At 46.3% G+C, this 26,949-nt stretch overlaps 1 protein-coding gene across 2 annotated transcripts in view; it reads right to left on the bottom strand.

The window, feature by feature from the left end:
* Positions 1 to 26,949, bottom strand: part of GRIK4 (glutamate ionotropic receptor kainate type subunit 4) — a 142,163-nt gene that overhangs the window by 75,602 nt on the left and 39,612 nt on the right. For both annotated transcript variants that reach the window (XR_012045900.1, XM_072884468.1), the window contains exons 2-3: positions 7,289 to 7,453; positions 15 to 112 (exon numbers count right to left, since the gene is read on the bottom strand). Coding sequence is in view for 1 of the 2 variants with exons in the window: in XM_072884468.1 (XP_072740569.1) it covers positions 15 to 112; positions 7,289 to 7,453 (263 nt within the window). In the remaining variant the exon portion in view is untranslated. The remainder of the gene's footprint in view (positions 1 to 14; positions 113 to 7,288; positions 7,454 to 26,949) is intronic.

Consider the following 26,949-nt stretch of genomic DNA (forward strand, 5'->3'; position numbering starts at 1 on the left):
ACATTTCCACTTACCTCTTTCTCCCCACAGATATTGCTGATAATAGAGCTCGAGGCTGGGCTTGAGGAAGGCCCCAGGACGCCTACCACTCCTTTTGGGAGAATCTGGCACACTGCAGGCACCAGAGAGAGGAAACATGCATTAGACTTCATCCTCAATTTCTAGCTGACAGTCATGCTTACAGTACCTGCTGCATCTTACTAAGGACATAGTATCATCTCCTTCACACAACACACTCCCTGCCATTTATGTCCCCCCAAAAGTCCTCCGTTCCCTCTGGAGCACTGTCACCCTGCCTGTGACACCCTCCTCTTCGTCTCTCCCCAGCCTTTCTAAATCCCACCTGAACTCTCCCCAAAGCCCTGGTATCCTCATCTCTGACTCAGAACTGCAGTCTCTCTTATAACATCTCTTTTTGGCCCCATCTGCTATGCTCCAAGATAAAGCATTATCCAAAGTTTATGGAAGATGCTAAACACAGCAGTGACCTAGCTTCAAAGCATCGTCTAGCAGCAAACAAACTTGTATGAATTTCTTCCCTCATCCTCTGCAGAGCTCAGTGGTAATAATAAGGATTGTATTACTGTTTTTCATTTGGGTTTTTTTCTGGCAGTAGTTAATCTTCTGGCTCCATGCCACCAAGGTTAGCAGAACAATAAAAAGACCCTGACAAAATGAAGAAGTTAAATCTCTTCCCTCAAGCTTCCCGGGTTAAACTGCAACCTTTTGTCCTTTTAATTCACAGCACAAATTTAGCTGAATGGCACTCCAAGGACTACCCCAGCTGGTGTCGCCTCCCCGCTGCCATCCCCATCAGCCACATCACTCAGAAACGCTCCTCCAGAGCAGCTTGCTCAGGCAAAGCCTCACGAACAGAAGGCGAGAGTCCCTTGCGCCTGAATCCCCGGACTCCAAAAGGCTCATCTGAACATGTGCTGGCCATAGTTTATTCTGAAATACCAGACCTGTCTCAGCATCGCCACACACTCATCTCCTTTCTCCCCGGACAGACAAAGCCACATTTGCTCAACTGGCATCAAGCGACTGCTTTCTGAAGAAAGGGGATACCACAGGGGGGAAAGGAGGCACGGCAACTACTTATCAGTTCTGGCAAGAGCAAGCTCACAACATTTTCATATGTAAAAACGAAACCACCGTATCACAAAGCTGAGATTTTAAAGATAGCGCCTCTTCAGTATCAAATGGCTGGTCTGTTTCAGAGCACCATCCTCACTGGAGGTCCCTGGCTTACATCTCAGACCAGCTTTTGTGATGGTTGTAAAAAGTTATATAGATTCAGCGGCTGGAAAAAAGGAGCTAGAAAATTTCAAACCAGAACATATTTTTGTAGTGAAGGGAATTCATCATCAAAACTGTCGTACTACATATCAGAGCAGGTTTTCTACCAACTTCAAGTCTTTAAATCAAGACTGGATGTGAAATGAGAACTTATACTGCGCTTGGGGTTTTTTTAGAACAACGAGCTTTGGGGTGAGTGTAGTGTTCAGCAAGTGAATGTCTACAATCCATTTTCTGCAGAAAAGATCAGCTAATCAAGGTGGTCATCTCTGGCCTTAGAATTCATAACTCTCCATAGCCTCATGACTGGAATGTGAGGCCGAAAGCTGAGGACTTAGTTTGTCACTTTGGGGAACTGGGTTTAGTTCTCTCCAAGTACTACTTGAAGGAAAAACTCCATATACTACTAGGTCCCTATACATACTGATTGCTTTGACTTCTTACAGAAAGTGCCAATGATATGGAAACATCTTCTCTTGGGTTTTCCTTCCTTCCATGTTCTCTGGCCCTCCACCATCCCAATCTGCTACAAGAACGAGTGATATTTTTCTGCGGCACCTTCAAAGGAATCCAGTACTTGCCTTTCCTCTGTGCTTAAAAATTTACAGGCGCTTACACTTCTTCAGAAGATCTTTGTAAATCAGAGCACCAGCAATTTGAAACCCCATCGCATGCTACCTCAGCAGCACTCATCAGTCCCTCTCAGCTGCAGCAGACCCTTCGGGTGCTCTGCAATTCAGCATCTAGGAGGAAGGAGCTGCTCCAAGTCGTCTTTATCCACAGGTCGTTAGGGCAAAAGTCCTGGGGAGAATTCTGTTGTGCATGCAGGGGAAAGTTTGGTGAGCACTTTTCTTCTCATCTCTGGTATCGAGAACAAAAAGTAGGTTAAGTAGTCATAGCAACAGAGTTGCAACAACTGTCAGAAGAAAAAGACCTGGCTTATCACTCCAAGGGTGAAACACCCAGTAAAATTAAGGAAAATGAATGGAAACAAAGTGGAGGTGCCTGAGGCAAAGGTTTCGACCAGGTTTGGAAAGCTTCTCTTGTAATCCAAACACATTTCCTATTTCAGAACATTACCTGGTGCTGTTAGTCTCCACAGGGAGAAAAGGCTTGACCTTGCTACCATCATGGGCACTGCGGATTCAGACAAGCACTTGCAAGGATGTAGAAATGTTGGACCTGTACCAAAAATTCATCCCCGATAACCGCACGGACTATGACCACAGATGCTGGCGTAGCCCCTGCCACTCAAGTCTCTTCAGACTTCAACACATAGGCGCCATATAAGCTATATACTGTGCAGGACACATTTTTGACTGCTGCAGACCCAGATACCTCTGCCCAAGATCGTGTCCAATTTTTATGTTTTTTAGAATTCAATACCTCAAGAAATACTGGACATTTAAGTGACATCATGTTAAAAACCTCTGTATCATGAGATGGGATGTGGGTACTACTGTTCATTCTTGACCTGAAGGCCTGAGATGTCCCGAACCTCCTACTCCAGCCATTTTACAGACTGCCTGCACTCAGCTGTTCCAAGTGAACATCCTTGAGGACAGTGGGGCAGAAAAACAAGAAAGAGGCTTAGCAAAGAGACTTCTTAACAACACTCTTGAAATACTTAAGTCTTTGAAAATGAAACAACACAGGGTTACGCCCTTCTCTGCTGAGACCTGCACTGCTTTTAAGGCAGGACAGGATCCCTTCTGCCATCACTCAGGGGCAACTCCTCGGATGTGTGAGCTGATGATTGCTGCCTTTCTACTTGTACGTGGACCTCTCTGCCTCTGCTGCTTGCGCACCTCAGCTGTTCCATTATGGTACCTCCATCTATGCAGTTATGGGCTTTGCCCAGGAGCTGGCAGCGGGGTCAGAGGCTCCTGTCCCCCTCCCAGCACAGGCTACAGTCCGGAGCTAGGAGGTGGCCCTCACGCAAGCTCAGGTGTGCGTTCAATGTGCAGTGCAAAACAGTGACCCTCCTTTCATACTAGCAGGTCTGCCCTGCCACGTAAGCGAGAAAGGGCTGCGTTCAATGGTTTCCACAAGTATATTTAGGAATTAAGTACAGGTCTGGACACTCAGGAAACAGAAATATATGTTTTAAAGGAAGATGGAAATATATGCTTATTTTTGAACATGAGAAAGCACAACAACAAACGAGTAGCTCTCGCATTATATATGTATGTACATCCACTTAGTCATGGTCAGATAGTGCCTTTCGCCTCCTGGGATCTCAGGGCACTTGGCAAGCATTTCCATGAACTCTCCCTGTTCGAACCAGGCTGAAAGTACTTCGGTGAGAGCGTCCACCCACGGTGCAGAACACAGCATCTCTTTCACTGCAAAACCTGATACAAGGTTTTCAAACAGCATGCAAAGAAGATTCCTGCCTCTAATTGAAAATAAATGAGCAGGGAAGGTATGCAATTACCTCAACAATTCCATGATTGCAAAACATATCAGAGGATCTTGAATGACAGGGACTGGTCAGGACGCGATTCTCATACAAAAAACTCCAAGTGCATAAACAGACAGCATTATAGAGAGCGCATCCTGCACCATGGCTCCAAGACTGCTCCCTGCAGCATCCTTTATGCTTCTTAACAAGAACCCACACCCGGAGCAGGCTTAAATGTGAAATCCAACAGGATCACAAAAGTGGTGGGACAGTTAATAGCACATTTGAGCCAATGTCGCTGAAAGGACTTATCAGGCACTTTGAAATATTGGTGTGAATAAATAAAAATTAAAAATCCTCCAGTTGCTTGCTCACTCTGACTGCTGACCTGCCCTGAGATGTTTGGATTAACAACAGAAAGATGCCTAAAAGACTGATGAGACAACAGGGGACAGGGTGACAAGTAGAAAATCTGTCCTCCCTGGACATCAAAAGGAATAAGGTGTTTTAGATAAAGACATGATTAAACAAGTCGTTTTGGATCTCCATAAAAGGAGCTGAAACATCAAACACAAAGAGAGAACAGGCTTTACTTACAACGGCAAAAAATGCTCTATCCACAACCTTTAACTGCAAATTCATTTCAAAACACAGGACTTTACAGATGTTGCATACAGGAACAGCCAATGTTTGTTTTCATTCATATATAAAGCTGAAATGGCAAACCATGCATGAATGTGATTAAGGCTGACTCATATTTTACCTGCTATAGCAATTGTGATTTTGTGGCCCCCTAACAGTAAGATGCCTGAGTCAGTCAGGAGGAAAAAAGAAAGAAAACCAGCTCAACACTAAAACAAAAACTAACTCTCAAAAAGTCTTTCTTATCTTGAAGCACTAATTGTACACAGAATATCACTGATGGGGTGCAATCACAGCATTCCTAGATCAGCCGGCTATGCATGCTAGCTGTGATATTTAAGGGTGATTCAAAGGGCGTGAAATTTGAGAACAGTATTAAACAGATGTATAACAGCTTTGCAGTCATAGGTTAAAACATCTAAACTGCTTTTATTAATATTATGTGTGATAACAAATATCAGTGCCATATTAAAGCTGAGAAGTCAGACATCTGAAAGCCATGCAAGCCTTGAAATTTAAGTTAAAGGATCTGATTCTCCTCTGCTACCAGTACAAATCAAGAATAACTTCAGTGACATTAGTAGCGGAGCCATGCAGAATCCAGATTTTTCCTTTTGTAAGAAATGCTTCAAGACATTTTTCCCCCTGAAGAAAAGGCAAATAACATATTGCAAAATTATGTGAATACTCACTTCACCAAAATCAAATCAGTTTGCTCTGATTTCTATTTTTTACATTCTATCAGTCAAAGTAAAGAAAACAAAGAAAATCACCCCGAGGTGAAAATTTGAAACGGAAGATTGCCTCTTCCTCACTTATCCCATTTCCATGTTCTCCCCAAACACCACGTTTGCTGAAATCAACAATTTCTTGCATAATACTTCATTCTCAGCAAATTAGTATTCTTCTGCTTGAAAAATGTTCCAACAGAAAAATTTCTGAGCAGTGTTACAGGGGTGCAAGTGGGAAAAAAATCCTGCTCACGATCTTTACCGCAGCTCTGGGGTCACTTGGCAATCGAGCCTGTTTCCCGAGCAAAGTTAAATAACAGAAATGCTACATGCAGAAGATTTATGAGAAAGGAAAAAGAATGGAATAAAAAATGCTACTGGTTCTTTCAAAGACACAGAAGGCTCAGGCAAGCAAGCAATTTTCTCATTTCCTAGGAGGCTCGCTGGGAGATTTGGGATACTTTCAGGGGCAAACTGGGAACGCACTTGGAAAGCCAGGCAGTCCCTATCCCTTCTGCACGGCCCGGCCAGTAAGACTGGATTTGCCCTACTGCTGTGCCAAATGAGGGTAAAGCAGGATGCGCACAATCCTGAACAGATGGGAAAGACCAAGAAAAAGTTAGGAGAGATGAGGGATCCAAAAAGGTGGAGAACGGCTGTTTTAAACAGTCCCTGTGATGCTGCATGTGATGATCTTAATCTAGACTGCCTCATGGGTGACAGGCTCTATAAATAGACCTACAGGTACTTGCTGAAATGCACTTTATTAACTGAACGCTTCTATAAATAATGCAAACGCTAATTCAGGAAATGAAGGAGCGATCTGCTGATCTCGCAGGCCTATTGAGCCCGTTCTGCCAGTCACCCAGAGACCTGCTCCTGCGCAGCGCTGGGCACGCGGCTCCACGGGGCCTCCCAGGCACAGGGATGCTCAGTGCTGTGCAGAACAAACGCCAAGGCTGTGCGAAGAAAGCCTGCTCTAGACCACAACATAGTACCACACCTTTTGGGGGTACCCTGCAGATTACACAGCCTTGGAACAGAGAACCATTGGGAAACAAGTCTAAAATCCCTGTTATTTAAAATGATTCCGCCAGCTTTTTCAAGCCAACTTGTAATAAAATATTATAGTCCTCCCTTGAACTCTAAAGGTCGTCTTAAAAATTATTCTAAAGGGAATCTGTCCTATTCCAAAGAATTTTCCCTCTTACAGGAAGAAGCTATTATAGATCTTTTTGGTTTCTTTCACTCGGGCTCCTGAGGGGTCTGTGGGACACTGACCATCAATTTCTTTTTTATTCATCAGCATGGAGTTGACATGTTGGGCATCTAGAGGAACAACTATAGTAGAGACCTGTTTGCATTAATGTACTTTAAAGCAACGTGGGAAGTATACTGCTCTTTCAAAATTAGCTCTTTTTAATCCACATGATTTTAAACATCACTTGAAACTTCACTTTGTGTAAACAAATCCACTGCCAATCTAAAGCACTGGAAGAGCTATCATGTTTGCTGACACTCAGCGTTCTGTGGGGTTTTAAAAATAACTTAATTGCACTGAACTTGCCCAGAATCTCTTATTTGCACTCCATTAAGTACTTTACAAAGGCGCATCACCTCCTATATCATTACCTCTGTTTATTGACACACAGATTAAAGAAAATAATTTGTCCCAAGCCACTGAGCTGACAGGTGCCACAGCTTATTGGGGACCCAGATCTTCTCAGTCCATGCCAGGGCTCACCTCACAACACCACGCTAAACCCTCCAAAGAAAACTGGTCTCAGCACTCGCCCTCTGAGCCTAACCTCCCCTTTACGTGCCACCATGCCCCTGCGGTGGGTGCACCCAGGCAGGGCTAGCCCTTGCAAACACATGGCTGGCGCTGAACACAGCACGGGTGCTGCTGAATGTCCCACACACCTCCCGAGGGGATGCTGTGCCCACAGCCAGACCGTACCAAACCCCTGCACCAAACCTGACCGCGCTCGGGCAGCCAGGGCAGGCCTGGGGCTCTGCAGAGACCCACTTTCATGCTAGCACGTGTTGATCTTTCAAGAGCTGACAGAGGAGCCGAAAGGTGCTTTTTACCCTGTGTACCTCCCTTGACTATCACACAATTATCCTCTGCAGCAAGCGCAGCGTGCCAGACACCTGCGAGCCGGCAGAGAGAAGAACTGGGGAAGGACCAGCTACGTGGAGGGGTACTTACTGGTTTCTGCCGTCTCATACTCGCTGTCTCGCAGCAGCTCAAAAATGTCCACCTCCACTTTGGCTTTCCCCACCCGCTCGGGCGCACGGTTGATGCGGTTCTTGGCCAGGGTGATGGAGAGCCTCTCCCCTCTGCTGCACTCCATGGGGTCATCCAGGATGGCAGCTGTGGGAGCAAAGGCGTTGGCAGTGGTTAGGCTTGGCAGGGACCCGGCCCAGCTCTGCACATCCCCCCATCCCCAGCACCCCTTTGGGATCTCCGCTGCCACGCAAGCAGCAGCCGCCGCGTTGGCACTTCTGCTCCTGCCGCTGCTATTGTTAGCGCATCCTCCCTCCCACGCGCGGCCTTTCCCGCCGCTTCGCCCACCTCCCAGGTCTTGCCAGACACGTGGGCGGTGAAATCTCTGCAGCAGCGGCTGCGTTACCTGCCGGCGCACTGTAGCACGACACGGCCACCTACGCTGCTGGGGTCCTGGCGGTGCCCAGCGCCCGCTGCAGCACGGGCGTCTGCCCGCTCGCCCTGAGCGCTCCTGGAGAGGGACATCCAGCTGTGCAGCCCCAGGCAGCCCGGATCCAGGCGCTGCCTCACATCCCAACAGAGGAAGAACGTCCCCGGATAGCCTCGGTTCATTTGTTTGAGAAAGCGTTGGTACGGTGCTGATAGTTAGAATATTTCAGGAAGCACGTGGGCAGCCGTGGGTGGGAAGGGACAAATATTTTTCAAACAGAAAGCACTTGACTCTTGAACTCAGCTCCTGGGCCTGCCCACTCAAATCTGTGTTAGGCAGAGGGAGATAGTGTGGGGTATTATTTTTATTTTCTTGACGGAAGGCAAAAAGAAATTGGAGTCGAGCATTAATCACAGCGTTTCATTACGAGCTGGCACAACTTCTGCACCCCAGTGGGTTCATCCTTGCTAACAGGAGGTCTCCTCCCAGAATGCAGCTATTCAGTTGTACCTGGGGAAGAGCAGCACTGGTTTTTGTTGTGTATATCAGAAAGGCACCAATGCTTATCTTCCCTTCCCAAAAAACACTCCAAAGGGAGCGATGCCATTCAGAACTGCTCAGGTGTAGACGGAGTCGCAGCTCAGCGCCAAATCAGGCCCCACACCGCGTAGGTTAGCAAAGCAGGGATTAGTGGGGCTCTGCTGGTTTGTGTGTCAGGGAAACATGGAACTAACTACAGCCGCTAGGTGCCTTGTTGAAGCTTTGAAATGTGTCATTGTGCTGCAGCAAGTTTGGGTTTGGGGTTTTTTTTTTAGATAGGGAAAACCCGAGTGAAACACGTAAATTGGCTGGCAGCTGAAGCAAAGCACATCGGCTATAAATGGGAGGTATCCTGCCTCCCTAAGAGCAAGGGCTGGGAGCAGAGTCCGAGGATACACACAATTCTGGAGATGTAGCTAACTGGGACCACTGCTAAAGAAGCAGGGTGACGTTGTGCTGTAGGTGGGACTGAGACCACATTCCTCAGAGGGCTGGTTTGGGCCTTGGAGGTCCTCATCGCTCCCCCAGTGCATGGGCACCGATCACCCTTCATTGCCACCAACACACAGAGCCCCCCACACAGCTCAGCCCAATGAAGAAACCTGTCTCAGGTTCAGGCTCCTTTTACTTCGGCTTTCCTGCTGCCGAGACTTGCTTTGAACCAACCCAAGTCTCAAAGCATAGCCCAATTTCAACAACCAGCTTGCACTGCCTTTCAGGGCTCTTCTCAGCCTTGCTACGCTCGTCCCAGTGGGATCTCTTCTCTCGTGACAAAACTGCAGAGCATCTCCGCTTCCCAGTCCTGCCCTAATCCCAGCTGTGGAAGGTAATTAGGTACCAAATCCACTGGTGAAGCAAAGGTGGTCCATGCTAACCTGATTTACTTTGTATCCTGATGATATCCACTCAAGAACTCCTTCTCTTCCTACTTTTTCCCAGTTTTATGTGAGCTAAACTGAACTAAGTACTGATAAAGTAACACACAGCAATACTTCTTGTACAATACGCACAGATGTCTTGGCGAACATTCCCAGTCCTTCAGGCGACGCCATCTCCTCTGCTCCGCTAACGTGCAAGCACCATCATTATCTGCAAAGCTAGGGCAGTTAATCTCAATCTCATTATGGAAGAAAAAAGGTTGTGCTTTCCTCTAAGGCCAGGACCATGGATCACAGGTTTTTTAATACCTCGATATGGCTGGTGACTGCTCTTAATGACAAAGAAGCTGGGAGACTAAAGTGCCCCAACAAGCAGCTTGCTCAACTGCCCACTTCTGTAGGAAAGCAGCAGCAGAGAGAGAAGAAAGTCCTGAACAAGCCCCACTTTCTCATACACAAAACTGTTTGATGTGTGTAAACTTTTCACTATGGCCCTGTTTCCAGGAAAGGGTAAAGCAATGTACTGAATCTGATGAACATCACAAAACGTTTCTTACATTCCAGGTGCTGACATAGCAAAATTAAAGATCAGTGGTGGGGGAGTGTACGTCAGCATTCTTAGATTCATTATTTTCTAATTTAAAGCTTTGAAATCACTAAATTGGACAACGTTTTCAAGTATATTCTTCAATTGTCAGTTTTCAAACAAAATTCGTTTCCACTAATGTATACTTAAATACATTTTAAAAATAAAAGAGTCAAAACCAAAGCATTTCAAATAACTTCCTCAGGCACCTAGGCACAAATATTTGCACTAAGTTTTTTTTATCTCTATTCAGGATGGGATTTTCCATTCTTATTTTTGGAAATCTTGAAAACTTCCCTACAGCTGAGGGGAAAAACAAAACAAAACAAAACAAAAAACAACAAACCCTCTTCCCTACTCAGCTCTGATTGAATTTGAACTTTGCAGCCCACCTCGGGAGCAAATACATGAGGAACGGGAAAGTGCCCACAGCAAGTGGCAAGTTTTGGAAAAGAAAGGAACACAGCCGGACAGCCTGAATCCCAGGATGGAGGTGATGGTGGCACTCCTAGACCCCAGCCACTAATCAAACTACATTGCCGCTTCCTATCTCCCTGCAGGGCTTGTGACAGAAAACCAGCAAAATTTGTTCACTTGCATTTTGGGAGACTAGCTAGTTTTACCAAATATTAAACCAGCCCTCAGAACAGACTAGGTAATGAGGCTGAACTAATCTTTATTTATTAAAGCTAGCAGATGAAAAAGGTCATTTAATGTTTAAAAAAGGTTGGTTTTAAAACTTCATGTCTTGGGACACAGTGCCAAAGCTCATCTAATAGCGGCATCATTAAGTATGAACGAAAATCTTTATAGAAATTCCCTTTCATCTATTCCTGTCTATTAAATATGGGAAGATGCATCAAGTAAATCTTTAATCCTGAAAACTTACAGCACAGTCTTTGAACTTTGTTGGCCTCAAAAATCACTTCTATCTTCCCCATCATAATAAATGTCTCCAATCTAGACTGCCTTCTCTATGAATTATGAGAAAAAGATTTCAGAGGGAGTCAGGAGCACCTGGGTCTGTGATGCCTGATTCAGGGCTGCTTCAGATTTCACAGGGACTGAGAGTCAAACAACTTCAAGTGAAGTCAGCAAGGACTGGCAGAGGCTGAGCTTTTCTCAGGAAGAACTGGCTGGAAACATCTTTTCCCATGGGATGTTCCAATCTTGATAGATAAACATCCTTTATATAGTAATAATTCTTTTTTTATTCAATATGCCCAGGTTTTCCTTACACTTACACAAAACACACAAAGCCAGGAGGCTACAAACTAGAAGAGTTTATCACTTTGGATATGCATTTAAAATAGGTGGGTTACAGTTGCTCAAGATTCAAGCAACAAGTGACTTGAATTGTAAATTTCCATCAAACACAAATTTCAAATGCAACACTCAAAGTTAATGATTTAACAGCAAGAACTAGAAAAAAGTTATTAATGGTAGCCAAAGAAATGCAAGATTACATGATGGTGCTCTCTGAGAAAAACAGATTTCAATAACTTTCCTACAGGTCGTCCTCACCTCCGTGATTTTCCAGCCCTCAGAGGCGGGCAGATATGATGGGCGATGGGGAGGCAGGAGTCGGCACCCTCTGATGAGACGTGTGTGTGCGTGCATGCACGTGTGTGCACGCGTGTGAGCACACACCCGGTCTAAGCCCTGCCCTAAGCCCTGCCCTAGAGATATAGCACACAGGCTATCTGCGAGTGCCTTGGCCAGAGAAGAGCTGGACAAGAACTCCACAGAGACGCAGCTTCCTTAAACTCCACCAGCCCCGGCCCCACAGCGCATGCACGCAGGGTTGTCCCCACGCAGAGGGAGAGCCGGAGAGGTGGCATCTGGCTGCAGCATTTTCACTCCACTCAAGCACAGCCACAGCAGTATGAAAGGCAGATGCTCACACTCTTCTGCCTTTTCTCCTCTTACCCTGGAGAAACTTCTCCAGGAGGAGGAAGGACATCCATTTCTCACCCTGAACAATTCAGTCCTACTCCTTTTCGTCAAAACAGCGAACGGGGGGAGGCAGGCAGTGCTGTCAGCTTGTGTGCTTTCAGCGGTGTAGACAGATGTCTTCCTGGAGCTGGGCTGAGACACAGCAACTCATGCTACTAAGTGCACCAGCCAGTTTACAGACAACACTGAAATTTAATCCTTTCCACCCTCAGCTGGGTTTCAACCAGTGCTAAAAAAGCAGAAAGCCTCTGTTCTCCCATTCCCCCAAGCCATGTGGCTCCCCAGAGTGCTACCCGCCACCAGCCAGATTCACAACATATGCATGCTGACAAGCCTAATACAATTGCAAGTTTTACTACATATCGCTACTTAATTCATGATCCAACCAAGATCTAATGAAGTAGCATTTTTATAACAACAACAGGGAACAGATGTTACCGGGAGGTTTATACACTGCTACAACAAACAGTGTTCAGCTGACCTTTCCCTGTTAACTTCATTAAGTATTGTTACATTTTCTCAGATGCTTTCCATACCATTGAGATGCAAAGCCATACTCAGAAACTCAAGTGCCATCTCAAGTCCAGTGGCTTGAAGATGTAGATTTAGCAAAGCACTGGCTTAGTAAACGTGGTATTTCACTGTTCATAACCTGTCCCTCCAAGTTAAAAAAGATGTAACACCATCCACAATATTTCTCAGGTGCCTCCTCTGACAGGTTAAGATCACACCTACAACCTCTTCTGATTTATACTGTAAACACAGTCCTCAAATCCTCTATGTGCCCATGATGAATGGAATCAAATTAAGAGCTGTAACCTCAGTTCAACCAGATTTAGAAACCTAGAAGATCCAATACCTATCACTGGAGCTGATCAGTCTTCAGTCTCAAAACCAGGAACCCTTTAGATCAAAGGCATACCAGAAAACCATACCGTTCTTCAAAGCACCAGTGTCCTGCTCGGGAACACCAGCCTCAGGAGATGCCCTGGGACATGGGGGAATCACCCCAGACCTCCGCTCCTACCCACCTGCGCTACCCTTATCGTCAGAGCCCCACCTGCAGCTGCTCCTGACTTCATTAACCCCAAACTAGCTCCAAAACCCCCAAACTAGCTCCACGATTCATTTGAGGGGGCAGTTGATTACAAATGGTTGCAGGATTGCCCTATTTCGCACGTTTCCCCTCTGCTGAATACGGTATCAACCCTTCAGGCTGTCAATACAGTAAAGGATAAGAAATTTGCAGACTTCCTCATTACAGGGCTGTCAAGTATAGCTCCAGTGGAGAAACAGGTGGGATTGTGTTTCCATTATAATCTCTGAAGTGCTGCTTAAAAATAAAATAAAAAGTCGTCAATATGCTATTACTCTGAGAGGAAAGAGGATCTCATCAAGGAAAAAGAAAATCTAAAAACATAAACTCTCCTTCACAAAGAGACTTGATAATGTTTGTCTGATCAGTGTAGCAGAGGGCTATTTATTGCTCTTGGCCAACATTTGAAATCTGCATTTAAATGGAGCTTCCCTCTCATTTCTGCTATCCAGAGAGAGTGAATTCAGGGGGGAGAGAGAGAGAGAAGAGGAGACATGATACAAACAGCTGAGGGCTTTAGTTTCTACTGCTTGAAATACAACCTCTCTTTTCTCTTCTTTAATAATTGCTTTGTGTACATAAAATCAGAATAACATTCTCCGAGACCAGGAGTTTCCAGGAAGACGGAGAATGCCATCACAATTCCCCTCTGTCCTCTCTGAGCCTGCAAAGGTGACGAGCTGTCAGTCACGCTGTACCTGTCGTAGGGCTGGGATGCCAAACCCCGGTGGGGGCAGTTCATCTTTGCGCCCCAGCAAACATTGTCCCTCTGGTCCAGGCAGGTAAAAGCACTGCCAGACTCCTCTTCCCTCCTCCGCACACACCTACATGAAACAGAGATGGCTGTTCATATCCAAAACTGGGTGGGAGGGGGGAACACGCTTCAGCTGCCATTCTGAAAGCAGGCATCTGCAAGACAGGTCTCATCTCGCCTCTCACTCCTTCGCTTCACGTGCGGGGAGGAAAACACACTCATGAGACAAGGTCCTGCTCTTCTGCTAAAGATCATCTGCTTTTCCGAATACAAATCTCGCTGCGAGGCAACCGGCAAACACCCTCAGCATGAAGACAGAAGCAAAAGAGCACAAAGGGATAAGAAAGGGGTCTGAAATGGAAATGCCCTGTCCAGAGCTGGCTAATGCAATCTGAAGCCATCCTCTCGTACAAAGGCAGGGCAGAAAACTGAGGTTCTTTAAAGCCAACAGGGAAACTCCTACAGGTTTCCACAGGCACAGACTTGAGGCATGCTGCAGCTATGGGTCAAGTCCTGATCTGTGAATTCAAATAATGTGTTTGCAACCAGATAAGTCCTACTTAATCCCCTGAAAAACCTATCAAGAGTCTTCCCAAAAACGAGGAGAGAAAAGCAGGAGAAGGAAGAATGACTGATTTAACTATCCTGAGGTGTAAGGTCAGGGCTGAGCAGCAAATAAATGATCATGGCTCTGAAAGAAAGGGATGCTCGAGGCCTCCAGCAGGACAGGCTGGAAGAATGAACAAGCAGGGCTCTCCATCTCACATGGGCTGGGTTTTGCGGACAGAAAAGGGAAGGGGGTAAAGGTCTAATGCTAAAAATGGAACAACAGGAAGGCATGGTGGGACACCTTTCACTGAAGGCATCCCAAGAGCTGCGGACACCGTCCAGTGATGTTGCTACCAAAGGCATACGGAAGCAAATGCGTTCCAGGAGGGAAGAGCCTCCTGGGGGTGTCAGAAATCTTCCAGCAAGAAAACAGGCAATTCCAGCCACCAAGAGCCTGTTTCTGCACACGTGTACATGGTGTGGTGGGATGCCTTTTTGTTTCCCTGAAGCTTTGCTCACGGCAGGAAGTATTCAGAGCAGTGTTCTCCAGCACAGATTTTCTGCATCTCTGAAAAGCCTATCTGTCAAACTGGACTGCAGTTTGCCACAAAATTCAAGCTACTGGATGGACATGTTCCCACATCCACACAAGGTCAGGCTAAGTGCCTAAATCTTATTTTCTTAGGAAACCAGCCTAAAAACACTGACCAAAGTTGGAAACATCATTTTCCTGTCTGCCTTTTGTTTCAATAATGTCAAGTTGAGTTTCAAAGAGGAAGTTTTTCTGCCCATTTTCATGATCTCAGGTGACTGGCAGCAGCTGTGGTTTTTAGGAGGAGAGCACTGGCAAGCCCTGGTGGGGCCAGTAAACTTGGCAAGACCAGGAAACAAGCAAGAACTTAATTAAGTCAGTGGAGAGTATAAATACAAGAAAAATAACCACACAAACCCCAAGTGCCACTTCCAGGCAAACAAAAAGAATGAGGAAGGAAGAAACAATATGTAAAATTCTAAGTTGGAAAAAAAAAAAAAAAACCAAAAACAACAACAAATGGGGAAAGTCTGCTAAGATTTATGGTTACAATCACAGATTTGAGAGATGGCAATGCACAATGCAGTGGTGGGACTCTGCGTTTGAGAGCAGGCTGCCACAGGATGGGGAGGCAGGAAAGGAAACCGCTGCAGAGCCCCAGATGATGCAGGACACTTTCCTGGTCACACACCCACAATAAGCACGTTCTGTACCTACAAGACAGATGACCACAAAAGCCCAGAGCTCCATCCCCAGAGGTGGCTGTATTTCAGTGGCAGCCAAGGCTATTCCAGCATACACACAACTCTCCGCAACACTTTGGGACTCACAGACTGACAGTGATGTAAGGACAGCAACATTTCCACAACTGACACTTTCCCTCTTGCAGAGAGAGCAATTTCTTGAACCTCCAGCATGCTTCAGGATTAAAGGAATTTGGGGTCCCTCTAAAGCCAGTGGATTTCCATTTTTGTAAGTGGGGCCCTTAGTGACCATTTTCCTCCTAACCCTTCCTGGAACGTTAGCATTTACAGTGCATTTGCTGTTCCTTCAGCAACTCCCTGTTTCAAGGATGCTAGGGCTTTGGCACCACTTGCTGATTCTTCCCAGGCTGGCAAACACCAGTGCATTGCAGAGGATGCACAGCTTAGACCAAATGATGGAGTACATAAGTGCCGGGCCCCAGTTCCAGGCTTCCCCCAGCCAGCTGATTAATTGCATAGAGACAGATAGCAAATAGCCTTGGACGTATCCCCAGTGTCAATGTGAGAAGGGGGAAAAAACTGCTGTAGCAATGGGATTTAGGGTTTTGCTTTCACCAATATGGAGAGCTTACAGATATTTTGCACCAGCTCTATTCTTGTTGCAAATCATTAGCCATTGCTACTATTACAAATCTCTAAAAGATGGATCCAAGGACAAGGACCTACCATGCTGGATGTAGATACCAGATATGACAATTCCTTTAAAGATACGAGATAGACAAACGATAGGTGGAATGACTTTCATTCTCTTATGATGGATGAAGAACAGAGGCACAAAGAGATAAAGCGACTCCTCAAGGTTTTGCAAGACCACATGGCGTCAATATGCCAAGAGACTTCAGAAGCCCTTGTTTAGCACCTTAGCCTTTTTACTTACTGCCACTGAAACTTGACACATCTGTTTAAATCTACAGGCATCCAAGTGCATCGCAAAAGGCAAGTGAGCACTATTAACAGGCTTTGGGGAGATGGGAACCTCCAGACGCAGCAGCATATTAAAAGAAACAGGTATGAAGATAAATGAAGACCAGGGTCAATGCTACATGGCTGAGCACAGCACAGATGGGAGATTCAAACTACGTTTGGAGCCTTTAGAGTCAGTGGAGAGGGTCAGGACCTACAGAGGGCAATTCAGAGCACCTAAATCAGGTAATAATTTGTCCCTAACAAGCCAGCCTTAGGAGTCACTGCTCTCTATGCACCTGCTCCATAGGAAACCTCACTGCCTACCTCTCACCACTTCCCTGCTCCCAGACTGCCCAGATGTTGATGCACAGATGTGCAAGGGAAGAGACTGTGGCCTAAGAGTAGGAGGTGATCACAGAGAAGCTGAGTAGAAGATGAACAAGGGTGGGAAAAGGTGACATTGGAAACCTCACCCCTATCGCAGAAGATCCAGATGTATTAAACTACATGAAAGAGTTTGATCAAATTATAAGACAATGACACGCAAGCCCTTCACTGATGTGCCTCAGGATTGTTTTCATCTCTTTGCTTTACTGTTAGAACAAACAACTTTTCCTGCTGAGTCACACTGAAATGAGATGCTAAAGAGCTGCCACAACAGATGTGGAAGCCCTTCAGATCCAATATCCATCAATCTGCATAGCCTCTATTTATTTATTTTTTGCCACTCAGCCTTCAGCAATTTAATAGGTTACTTTAATGTCTTCCTGCCTTTCCTCTTTAGTGTGCTCTGCTCACTGCATTTTTTTTCCCCCTGATGACTTCTTCCCCTGGCTTCTGGATGGGAAAACAAAACAGGAATTTTCTTTTCCCTGGACTCTGACATGGTTTTCCCTCCCTTTGCATCCATCTTAGCAGCAAATTGCTAATTCATCTAATCCCAGTTTGTATACTTGTTTGCTAAGAAAATGATAATATGTTACCGGAAAAGAACTGCTTTTTCTTTCCTTGCTTGTGTACAGAGTGGCTCCTGTTCAACCCCAAATCAGCACCTGTGCCCACCTGCCTTGCACTGAATCCACACTGCAGCTGAATGCGTGACCACAAAACTTCAGTGCCCAAGCCAAATGGCCACTTCTGAGACTTAAAGCTGAACCAGCTCAGCCACACCACCGAGATTTCCAGAGGCCCATCTTCTGCCTTGAGCACCGAGCCTCCTGGCACCTCCCGCAAACTCCACCATCTCTAACAGAACCTATGAGTTCCTCAAATATTCGCCCTCACGATACCTCCATGAAGCAAAGAAACACTACCATGCCCATTTTGAAGAGGTCAAGAAACATGTGGATACTCAGGAAAGTTGAAATTAATTAAGATCTGAAGGTAATGTGCACCAGTTACAGTACATTAAACTCTCATGTGGATGCTCTTGTTTGGAAAAAAAAACAGCCCCACTTTGTTGTTAGATTACTTTTTGAGAGAAGGGATCTACAGAGACCTAAGTGACTGAAGTGACGCACAGTAACATCCCTGCTCAAGGCAACGAGTCTTAGCATCTTCTGGAGACCATCCCTATGTGGGGTGACAAACATTGCCTGGAGAATCCTTGGCACAACAGAAAATAACCACAAAATCCTTAAAAGTTACTCAAACTTCTCCCAAAGAATCTCTGAGGTTTCTAGTACAATGCTTTTCAATGTAAGTAAAGAGCAACTTTCAGGCAAACAGCTTTTGCTTTCAGCTTGGGAGCTCATTACAGATTCCCCTACATCTGTGCAACGTGGAAAAGTTTTAAACATGCTACACAGAAACAGGAAAGGGTGGGTGAAGAGGAAGAAAAGAAAGTAAAAGGCAAGGATAAAGAAAAAGTTCAGCTGCACAGACTAAATTAAACCAGACACAAAAATTCTTAGTGAACAAGGTGAGAGAAACCCAAAGGAAAAGCTACTCCAGACTCCCAGATGCGAGGCGTGACGGAAGCAGCAGCATGCTAGCGCAGGAGTGGCTGGTGGGATCAGAGAGGAATCGGTACCAACACTGGGTGATGCATGAGACATACCAGAACCAGCCACACTTGTCTTGTAAAGCAGAGGATGAGTGGAGTGAATAACATCCTTCGTAGTTTGTTATCATGCTTCTTAGAGAGGATACTGAATTAATTACATTAATGCAGCAAGGAACTGGATCAGGTTCACAGTGATAAGCTTAATTAAACAACAGTTATCCATAGGCTGTGGTTTATGTTATAAATAAGCAACATTTATGCTGATTAATTAAAGTCATGGTTCAGATCATTAAATCCTCCTACTTTAAACTACCTTAACAGGGATACCTGCCAGAGCTGAATCCAGCCACAGACATTTCGACGCCTGCAAGCCCAAGCATACACTGGAGGGGAGGGCAGGAAGACAGGGGGTCTTGCCAAGGCACCCTGCTACTGTGAGAAGGCTGGGACCAGCTTGCATTTCAGGGGGTGGTCCAGGCTTCTCCGTTGGGGGATTGCTCTTGCTGCTGTCTCATGAAGAGTTAGGGTTGCTAGCCACAGGCAGCACCACATTCCCCCTAGTTCTCAAAGTCTGTAAAAGGCATCTTAACACAACACTGAAAACATCTTCGAGACAGCGAGCTGTGTCAGCTGCCCTTATGGATCCAATTCTTTTTCATTACCCCAGCTAGCAGAACTTGCCTGCAGAAACAGGGCTGCTTTATCCTCCTCCCCAGCCTCTTCAACGTGAGAGATGTCCAGGGCCACCTCTGGGACAGCAAACCGCTATCTCACCATCAAACACCCAGACCTCCCCCCCCACCACCCCCTCCTTGCCATCCCTCTTACTTCACGCATCACAGTCCGAGCCTCCATGCTCAAGCTAACACCACGCATGCAGAGTTAAAGGGGAAAACCCCTGGCCCTTATGAAAGGCTTCACTCCATGAGACTTGAGGTTTAAAGATAAAATTCCCATTCAAGCACTGGTCTAACTGGGATGAATTGAGGCTCAGGTCTAACACTTCTCCTAATTGAAATACTATGGAAAACGGGACAGACACTTTCTCCACTCTTTTTCAACTTTCCACTCCTTCCTCCCAGAGCCTGAGAGGTTTTACACAGCTCTAGAGTTTCAGAGAGTGGCCTAGTTGCTCTGAAGTGAAAAGCCAGCTTGGGAGGCTATGGTTTGCTCAAGCTCATCTATCACATCTGCTCACAAACCCAGTGGTTATTAAAAATTAGAGCTGGTCAAATTATTGTTATATTTTGACCACATGGAGAATATTATCATCATCCTTCCCTGCTACCCCCAACCCCTCCTCATGAATCATTCATGAATCTGTCCTGATTCCTGCAATAGGGCTGGGCTCATGCTTTGTGCAAAACAGATTTTCTGCCTGTGGAGCACAGCCACAGCCTGTTCACCTCAGCTATACCCAAACACAGGAACAGCCTCTTGGCTTAAGCTGGCCTGCCAGGACAATCCGTGTGGTGCGTGGCCCATTACCCGTGGGCACATGACCACGCATGAACAAGCCACATGGGTGGAGTGCACATGGCTACTCCTGCCAAAGGCCACTTGCAAATCCTGGGATGGGAACGTATGTGGTTTGGTTATACGATGTGCATGCAGCATACATCAGGAGAGAGACACTCACCGAGTACAGCCATCATTATCCTCTTGGCTTGTACTATTAATTCACCCTGTACTGGCAACGACACCACAGTCACCTTCCACCAGTGTGAATTACAGGTGGAGAACAGGAGCAGTTCTCTGAGGCTACAAGATCACGTAGTCTGTTTTCTTGCTGCTCTTTATGGGATGTGAATCAATGATGCTGCAATGGGACATTTGACATCAACTCTGGAGGGAGCCAAGACAGGGCCCTAAGTTACTAATGGTCCCAAAGTCATCAAATGGCCCCAAAAAATGCTGCGAGGATGATTATCAGCTCCTTCATCTCTCCCAGTCTTTTCCCTTTTTCTTAACACAATCTTACCAGATTGGGAACTGACTAATAACAATAATAATAAAATAAACCTTGTTTATGATCAGTTGCAGGATTGGGGCTATTTCCTCCATCTATTCACCATCACAGAAATTGCCTTTTAAATGGATAACAATGATTGTGAGGGTCCAGTTATTACCTTGAAACCTCACATTTTGATACATCCAATGTTGTTCTCTTATATAAATAGCAGTTATTACTGTAAAGTGATTTTCCCCCTTCTGTACTTCCAAAGAGTTCCTGCAGGAGATGGCAAAGAAAATGGGTTCCATTAATACTACACTTAGGCCCTGTTGCTTTCATACTTTAACTCTCATCATTAATCTTCAAATGTGTCTTTAAACAAATGTCATTTATCCCACAACTCTCTGGCAGCTATTCTTCCCTGTCTTCTCCCCTCCCTTTCCCCCAATACCCTCTCCTGTGAAGCAGGAGCTCTTCCTCCCCTGACTCATCAGTGGGTGTTGTGCTCCTGCCAGTCAGGGAAAAGCATTTCAGCTCTTGTTCAGGCAGTTTGCTGGTAATTACAAGAAAAATATGAGAGCCCACAATCAGGAAACACGCATTAGAAGCTGTGATGGGAGGATTTCTGTCCTCCTTGAAACCTTGCCGTAAGGATCACAGGATGACTTTGCTGAAGAGGTTATTCTAAACTAATCCTAGGGTGACAGTGAGCTCAACAGAGCTGGGTCCTTGTGCAGGCTTTTAGCACAGGGAAAACGTTGCCTCTGGCACGCGGCATCCTCTTTTGAGCACACTACAAATGCAACTGCCAGATGCCACTTTTATCTGATTTGATGATGACAAACAAGGCTGTTCTTTTCATTACACAGTCACAGGGCAATTGAGTCTGCAACTATCAACTGTTTGCACAGGACTCTCTGAAACAGCCTATACCCCTCCCTGCAGTGCTCCAGGCAAGCCCCCCTGCAGGCAAGTGAGGGGAGAAGTGCTGTCACCCCCATTTCATGGGGAGCAGAGGCAGAAAATGGATACAGCCCAATTCTGCAGTGGCATTTAGATGCCACTGAGGGGATAAAATCCCACCTATTTCAAGGAGATAGTTTCTGCAGGAGTTTTATCAAAATGAGTCACGCACTTAAAAAGCCTCAAGGGTCTAAAGGACCTGCCTGTCATCTAGGAGAGGGAATTGAACATGCACCTTCTGAATCCCAGAGCATACAGCCCTGCAGCTGCCCTGCCCCGGCCCCGAGCTGGCAGACCTCCTCTGATGCCACGGTACCCCATGCACTAGCCAGCATGGCTCTGCCGGCATCGCTGAGGTCTTGCTCACGCTGCCAAGAGTGCCAGGCCAGAACATCCACCCAGCAAGGGGAGGACATGCTGACCTTCTAGCAAAGGCAAAAAATGTTTTCCAGGCTAATTAAGCTAATTAAGGCTAACTGCACATTAGCCATGAGGCACATGGGTACTGAACGACAGTTCCAGGAAATGGTGCTACTTTCTGCTTACAAGCTCCGTGCTTGAAGACGCAGCACCCACAAAGCCATCTCCCTTTCCCCATCCCTGTTTGCAAGGAATAATTGGTAACTCAGTCCCTCGGGCAAGCGGTCCCCCCATACAACGTGCAGGTACCTTAGCTATGACATCCTCAACAGAGGAGGATCCCTCACCAAAAAAATCATTTTCATAAATGGGTTAACAGCAAGACCAAGCCATGAACGTGAACTGGAGATAAAGAAAACAACCTTTGCAGGCTATCCACCTTAGAGTTACTGATTTTCCCCTGCATCTACCACCTCTGGCACCAGAAATAGCAAAGATTAATGTCTTGAGTTACCTCGTGTAACTTCTGGACATCTGGACTTTTCTGTTTTCTCCTCCTTCCCCCAAGAGTATGACATTCCCTCTACCCTTTCTCAGTTACAGCCTCTTCTTCATTATCATCTGTCAAGTCCAATTAACATGTGCACTGACATCAGGGAAGATTATTTCTGAAGTCCCCTGTGAGATCCAGCTGATAGGAGCCTCCACCCTTGAGAAGTACGAGTAAACTCCCCAGCACACTGCCATCGCTCTTCACACGATCCTCCCCAGGGGGCCCCAGAGCACGCAACACACATCTTGCAGCATTTGCCTTTGGTGGCAACGGAGGACGTTTTGCATGTTGGAGAACGTCTGCCCGTGACTGCTTTTTGATCCTGGAAGCCCAGGATCTCTGAGATATATTGACTAGACACCTACCAGTCGATCAGCTTTTCAGCAATCTTGAGGGTTATTAGGTGTGGAAGCAGCAAGATGTCCCACAGTGCCCAGTAGCTTCATGCTGGATTAACCCCTATGCAGAGAGGTCAACCTGACACCTGCGTGTCACCGCATCTCTTCAAATAGGGCTTAATGGGAATAAGTTGCGCAGAGGTCTGATGCAAAGCACTGGGTATGATAACTATTTCCCGTTTAAGCAGTCGCCCCGACTCTTGTTCTGATCAGCTGCTGGCTTTATAGCACTGCTTTACCCCCACACTTCCCGAGGGCAGTGGGTGCTGCAGTGCCTCCTCACAGACCTGCGGGACTAACCCTAGCAGTACCAGAGAGCCTGGGCTCTGCTCACGCCAGACGCCACCAGACCTCCAGAGCAAGATGCTCCCCGTCCTTTGGTTTTCCCCAGCTCCCGCTGTTCCGATAGCCAAAAGGAGGCCACCGGTTTCCCATGCGAGAAGAAACTGTACCCTCCTACCTTTTGCCAAAGTCGCACCCCTGCTTCTGCAGAACCATGATCATCTCCCCTTTCCCAATCAGCTGCCTACTGGGATAAAAAGACTTCAGGCCAATAATTTGGTTGTTTGCAGGTGCCTCCTCTGAGCTGTTTTACTCCCTCCAAACTCAAGATGCCTTTCACAAAAAAACATTTGGCTGTGTTTCCCATGTTCCTGATTAAACAGTTAATGAGGAATCTGGATAGAGCAAAATCAACAGGAAATTAAGGCAACATGAGCCACTACATCTCTCCTATTTTAAACAAGAGAAAGCATATGAAAAAAATCCAAAACATTTCCCTCAGGAAAAGTGACAAAAAGCTACAGGGGAAGATGTAAAGTGCTAAGGACACCGCTTATCCTAGGGAACATATACCACAGATGTTACACTACTATGTATCCTTAACACAATGAAGCGTGTTAATGATCAGGAATATTACCCAGTGCTAAGTAATAGCCTGAGGTCATCTGGGAACAGTTTCTAATACAACGGGCTCTGACTATGTCACTCCTGCAAGAGGTCACTTTTTGCTATTTCTTTAGGTGGATAACTTTGCCACAAGGTTGTGGTTTTTCTTTTTTGCTGTTTTTGTTTGTTTACTAGAAAAAGGTCATATAAAGAATTAAAAAAAAACCAAAAAAAAAACCAAAAAAAAAGACACAGACTCAGATAATTTTTTGGCATGAGAACCCCTGACAATGTCTTCTAGGCCAAAACTGGTGATTTTCAAACCATGAAAAAATTTAAAATTTCTCGTGAAAACAAGCCCAGTAAACAGTTTTTTCAAAGGCACAGGGAGGGCTCTCAGTACCCTGGAAGCCTCTAAAAGCACGTTTTCTTTTGTGTTCCGGTATTTGTGCAGGACCTTGTATGTGGCTCGTGACCAGAGTTGCGAGATGCTAGTAAAGTACAAAATAAAGGATATTAATCACTTGGCCATGACTTTATTTGTCATATAACCAAAATCTAATACATGTTCGTGTGTATACCTATAAATAAACCACGGAAAGATAACTTCTGTTTAAAATCAACCGACAAGCTAACGAGACTCCTGCCCTACCAAGAGCAGCAAAGTTCTGTCCCTCTTCTTACGGGAGCTCAGAAGCAGCCACCCCGTCTCCCCTCGCTCTGGACTAGGACCCCGCAAGTCCCGGACTCCAGGACCTCCAACAGACCCTCCTTTTGCAACTATCTCAAGAGCAGAGCACGCACACCCCAATTTCCATGCCTCAAACAGATATTAAAACCCACCACGCACCTAGACTGAAAAGGTTAGTAATACCCACGGCTCAACATTGAGAGCGTCAATTAAATCAATTAGCGTCCCCATACATGGCTAATATTGGAGACATAGGAGAGGTTTTATTATCCAAATAGAAAATCAGTTTGTGTGTCCAGATGGTCACTGGAGGCGCTGCAATTACCATACTACACTGTAACTCCGCGTGTTTGGGCCCGTTTCAATGGCACCAGCCCTGTTTATCTGCTTGGAGGAGAGCCTGTGCCATCTGGGCAAGACGAGGTTCATTGTCTGCCTGGCATCCCCGGGATAAACACAGCTCCCCCACTCACTCAACTGCCATTTATTAATATTGACTCTGAAAACAGAGGAGAGTGACATGAACAGACTTCTCGGTGAAAAGCAGTTTAAGAAACCTCTCGGCACAGAAGGATGCCCCGGGGAGGTGCTGGACCAGGCTGTGCTGCACACCAGCGACGGGCTCTGCACCGCGGGGCCAGCTCCCCGCAGCCTGCCGCCCTGCTGGCTGCAAAGGGATGCCGCGGGGCTCTCGGGAGAGGACGGGGCAAGGTATGGAGGGAACCCTGGCCAAAGCGTGGCCCAAAACCCTCCCGCTTTCTGCTCCTCATCATGAGCCTGCAAGCACTAAGGAGCCAGGAGGGTTTCATCTGCACACCACCACCGTCTCTGATCCGTTCTTCAGGCAAGGTCACTAGTTTTAAAAAACTAGTGTTTTTTAAAGGCATGAGGCAGGACACAGAGTGCTGAGCTCCTGGCTGCCTGTCCGTACCGCTCTTCCTAGATGACACAGCCCCTGAAAAGGGAGCGAGCAAACGGGAGCCTCTAAAGCAGATAAATTAACTAGCTATGCTTCCTGTGCTACAAAGGCACTTAAAAATGATAGAGGTCCAGCCCCTGCCATCAAGCGAACAGAACGTGCGCAGGATAGGCTCAGCCATAACTTTTGAATGCACACCAGCTCCCTACCTTGGATTATAATGACAGGAAGGGAATGCTCACAGCCCGTTAAGTCTCTAACTACTTTTAAAAACCTCCCATTAGTCTCCTCATGCCATCTCCCTGTCTGAAAAAGCAGGAGGATAATCCTTCTGTTCTTGTACACTTTATCTAGTCCAACCTGTGAGCAGCACAGATTTCCCCTCGTTATGCATCTATGCATTAAACACATGGGGTTACGCACAGGACGGTTACTGCAACACAGCTATTAAAACCAAAAGAAGTGACAACACAAAAATGTTTGTCTGTGTATGAATGAAAAATATTATGAAAGGAGCTTATTATTAGAAAGACGACAGGAAAAATCTTGCAAGACATGAAGCCCAATGTAGATCTGCTAAGAGTGAAACAGGTTACAAAAGCGAGCCTGTGAAAATGAACTTATCATTCTCTCCTGACATGACATTGCCTCAATTAAGTTTTCTTATTGAGGTAACCCAGAGGCAGCACAGCAAGGTAACAGATGGGAAAGACTGCCTGTGAGGGTAAGTGCAGGGTTTTCCTGTCTGGAGTTACATAAAGCAATTTATTGTTCTTTTTTCTCTTGCATTCAGTGTTTCTGATGAGGTCAACAGGGAGGGAGCAGAGAAAGCCTGGATTCAGATTCAGATTCAGATTTCACACATCAGAGGGGAAACAGTCAAATCGAAAAAGCTACGGGAGCAGTAACTGAGAAATTATATATATACGCTTTTTCTCACCTCCAGCCCTATTTCTTTATTTTCTTTAAAACTGTCACATTAACGTAGTTTTCAAGAAAAAAACATAAAGCTCTTCTACATTTCCCAGCACTGTGCTCTGACGGTTTGCACCAATAAAGCAATCTTCCCAGCCACTGCCAGGGGTTTACCCACTCTCCATGAGACCGGGATGTCTGCGGGCACCCGTGGCTCTCCCTCGGGAGCAGGGGTTTCTCCAGCGCCTCAGGGGCCCGCTGCAGGACACGGTGCTCCGGGGTCCCGCTGTGGGCTGGCCACAGCCCCGTGACGGGGCCACAGCCCCATGATGGGGGCACAGCCGGGCAATGCGCCCAGGGATGAGAGAAGATGAGCAAAGGCAGGGTCTGAAGCATCAACCCGACGACCCCCAAGACAGCCTGCAGCCAGCAGGTATTTCGGGGTCCTTCCTTGCTTTTCCGTTCTCATGTAGCATCAGCTGCCTGAGGTGCTTTTTCAGTAGCTGGACAGAAAGCTGCCCGTTTTCCACTCTTATACAGACCTCACAGTGCTTGCTCATCGCCATGTCGCCTTCAGGCTATTGCAGTGGGCTTTCTTTAGAGACAATCCTGAAATCACTCCAGAACTCCCTCCCACCCCTACTCTTTGTATTTCACATTAAATTAATCAACAGCAATAGAAACTTGAATCCCTGCCTTTAAGTTTCTGAGCTCATTCACTCTTAGGATTTTCCTTTCCAAAAAAGCTTATTTAACCTGATGTTCTCAATTCCTCCCGCCCCAGGAGACAAAGTCAGAGATTTGCACAGCTCTGGCACAGATTTGCCAGGGCCCCAGTGGTCTGTCTGCAGGGGAAGCCAGTAAAACCAACCCTCTCCTGTGGAGAGGCTGGAGTACTCATAGCCTGTTCAGGATTTCACCTCTTTCCTCTGTGCCCTGGCCCTTCTCTGGCAGCCGAAGCACATCGACTCAATATCAGGGGAACGGCAGGGATATCCCTCTATTA

This window comes from Ciconia boyciana, chromosome 20, assembly GCF_034638445.1.
Source record: "Ciconia boyciana chromosome 20, ASM3463844v1, whole genome shotgun sequence".
Lineage (NCBI taxonomy): Eukaryota > Metazoa > Chordata > Aves > Ciconiiformes > Ciconiidae > Ciconia > Ciconia boyciana.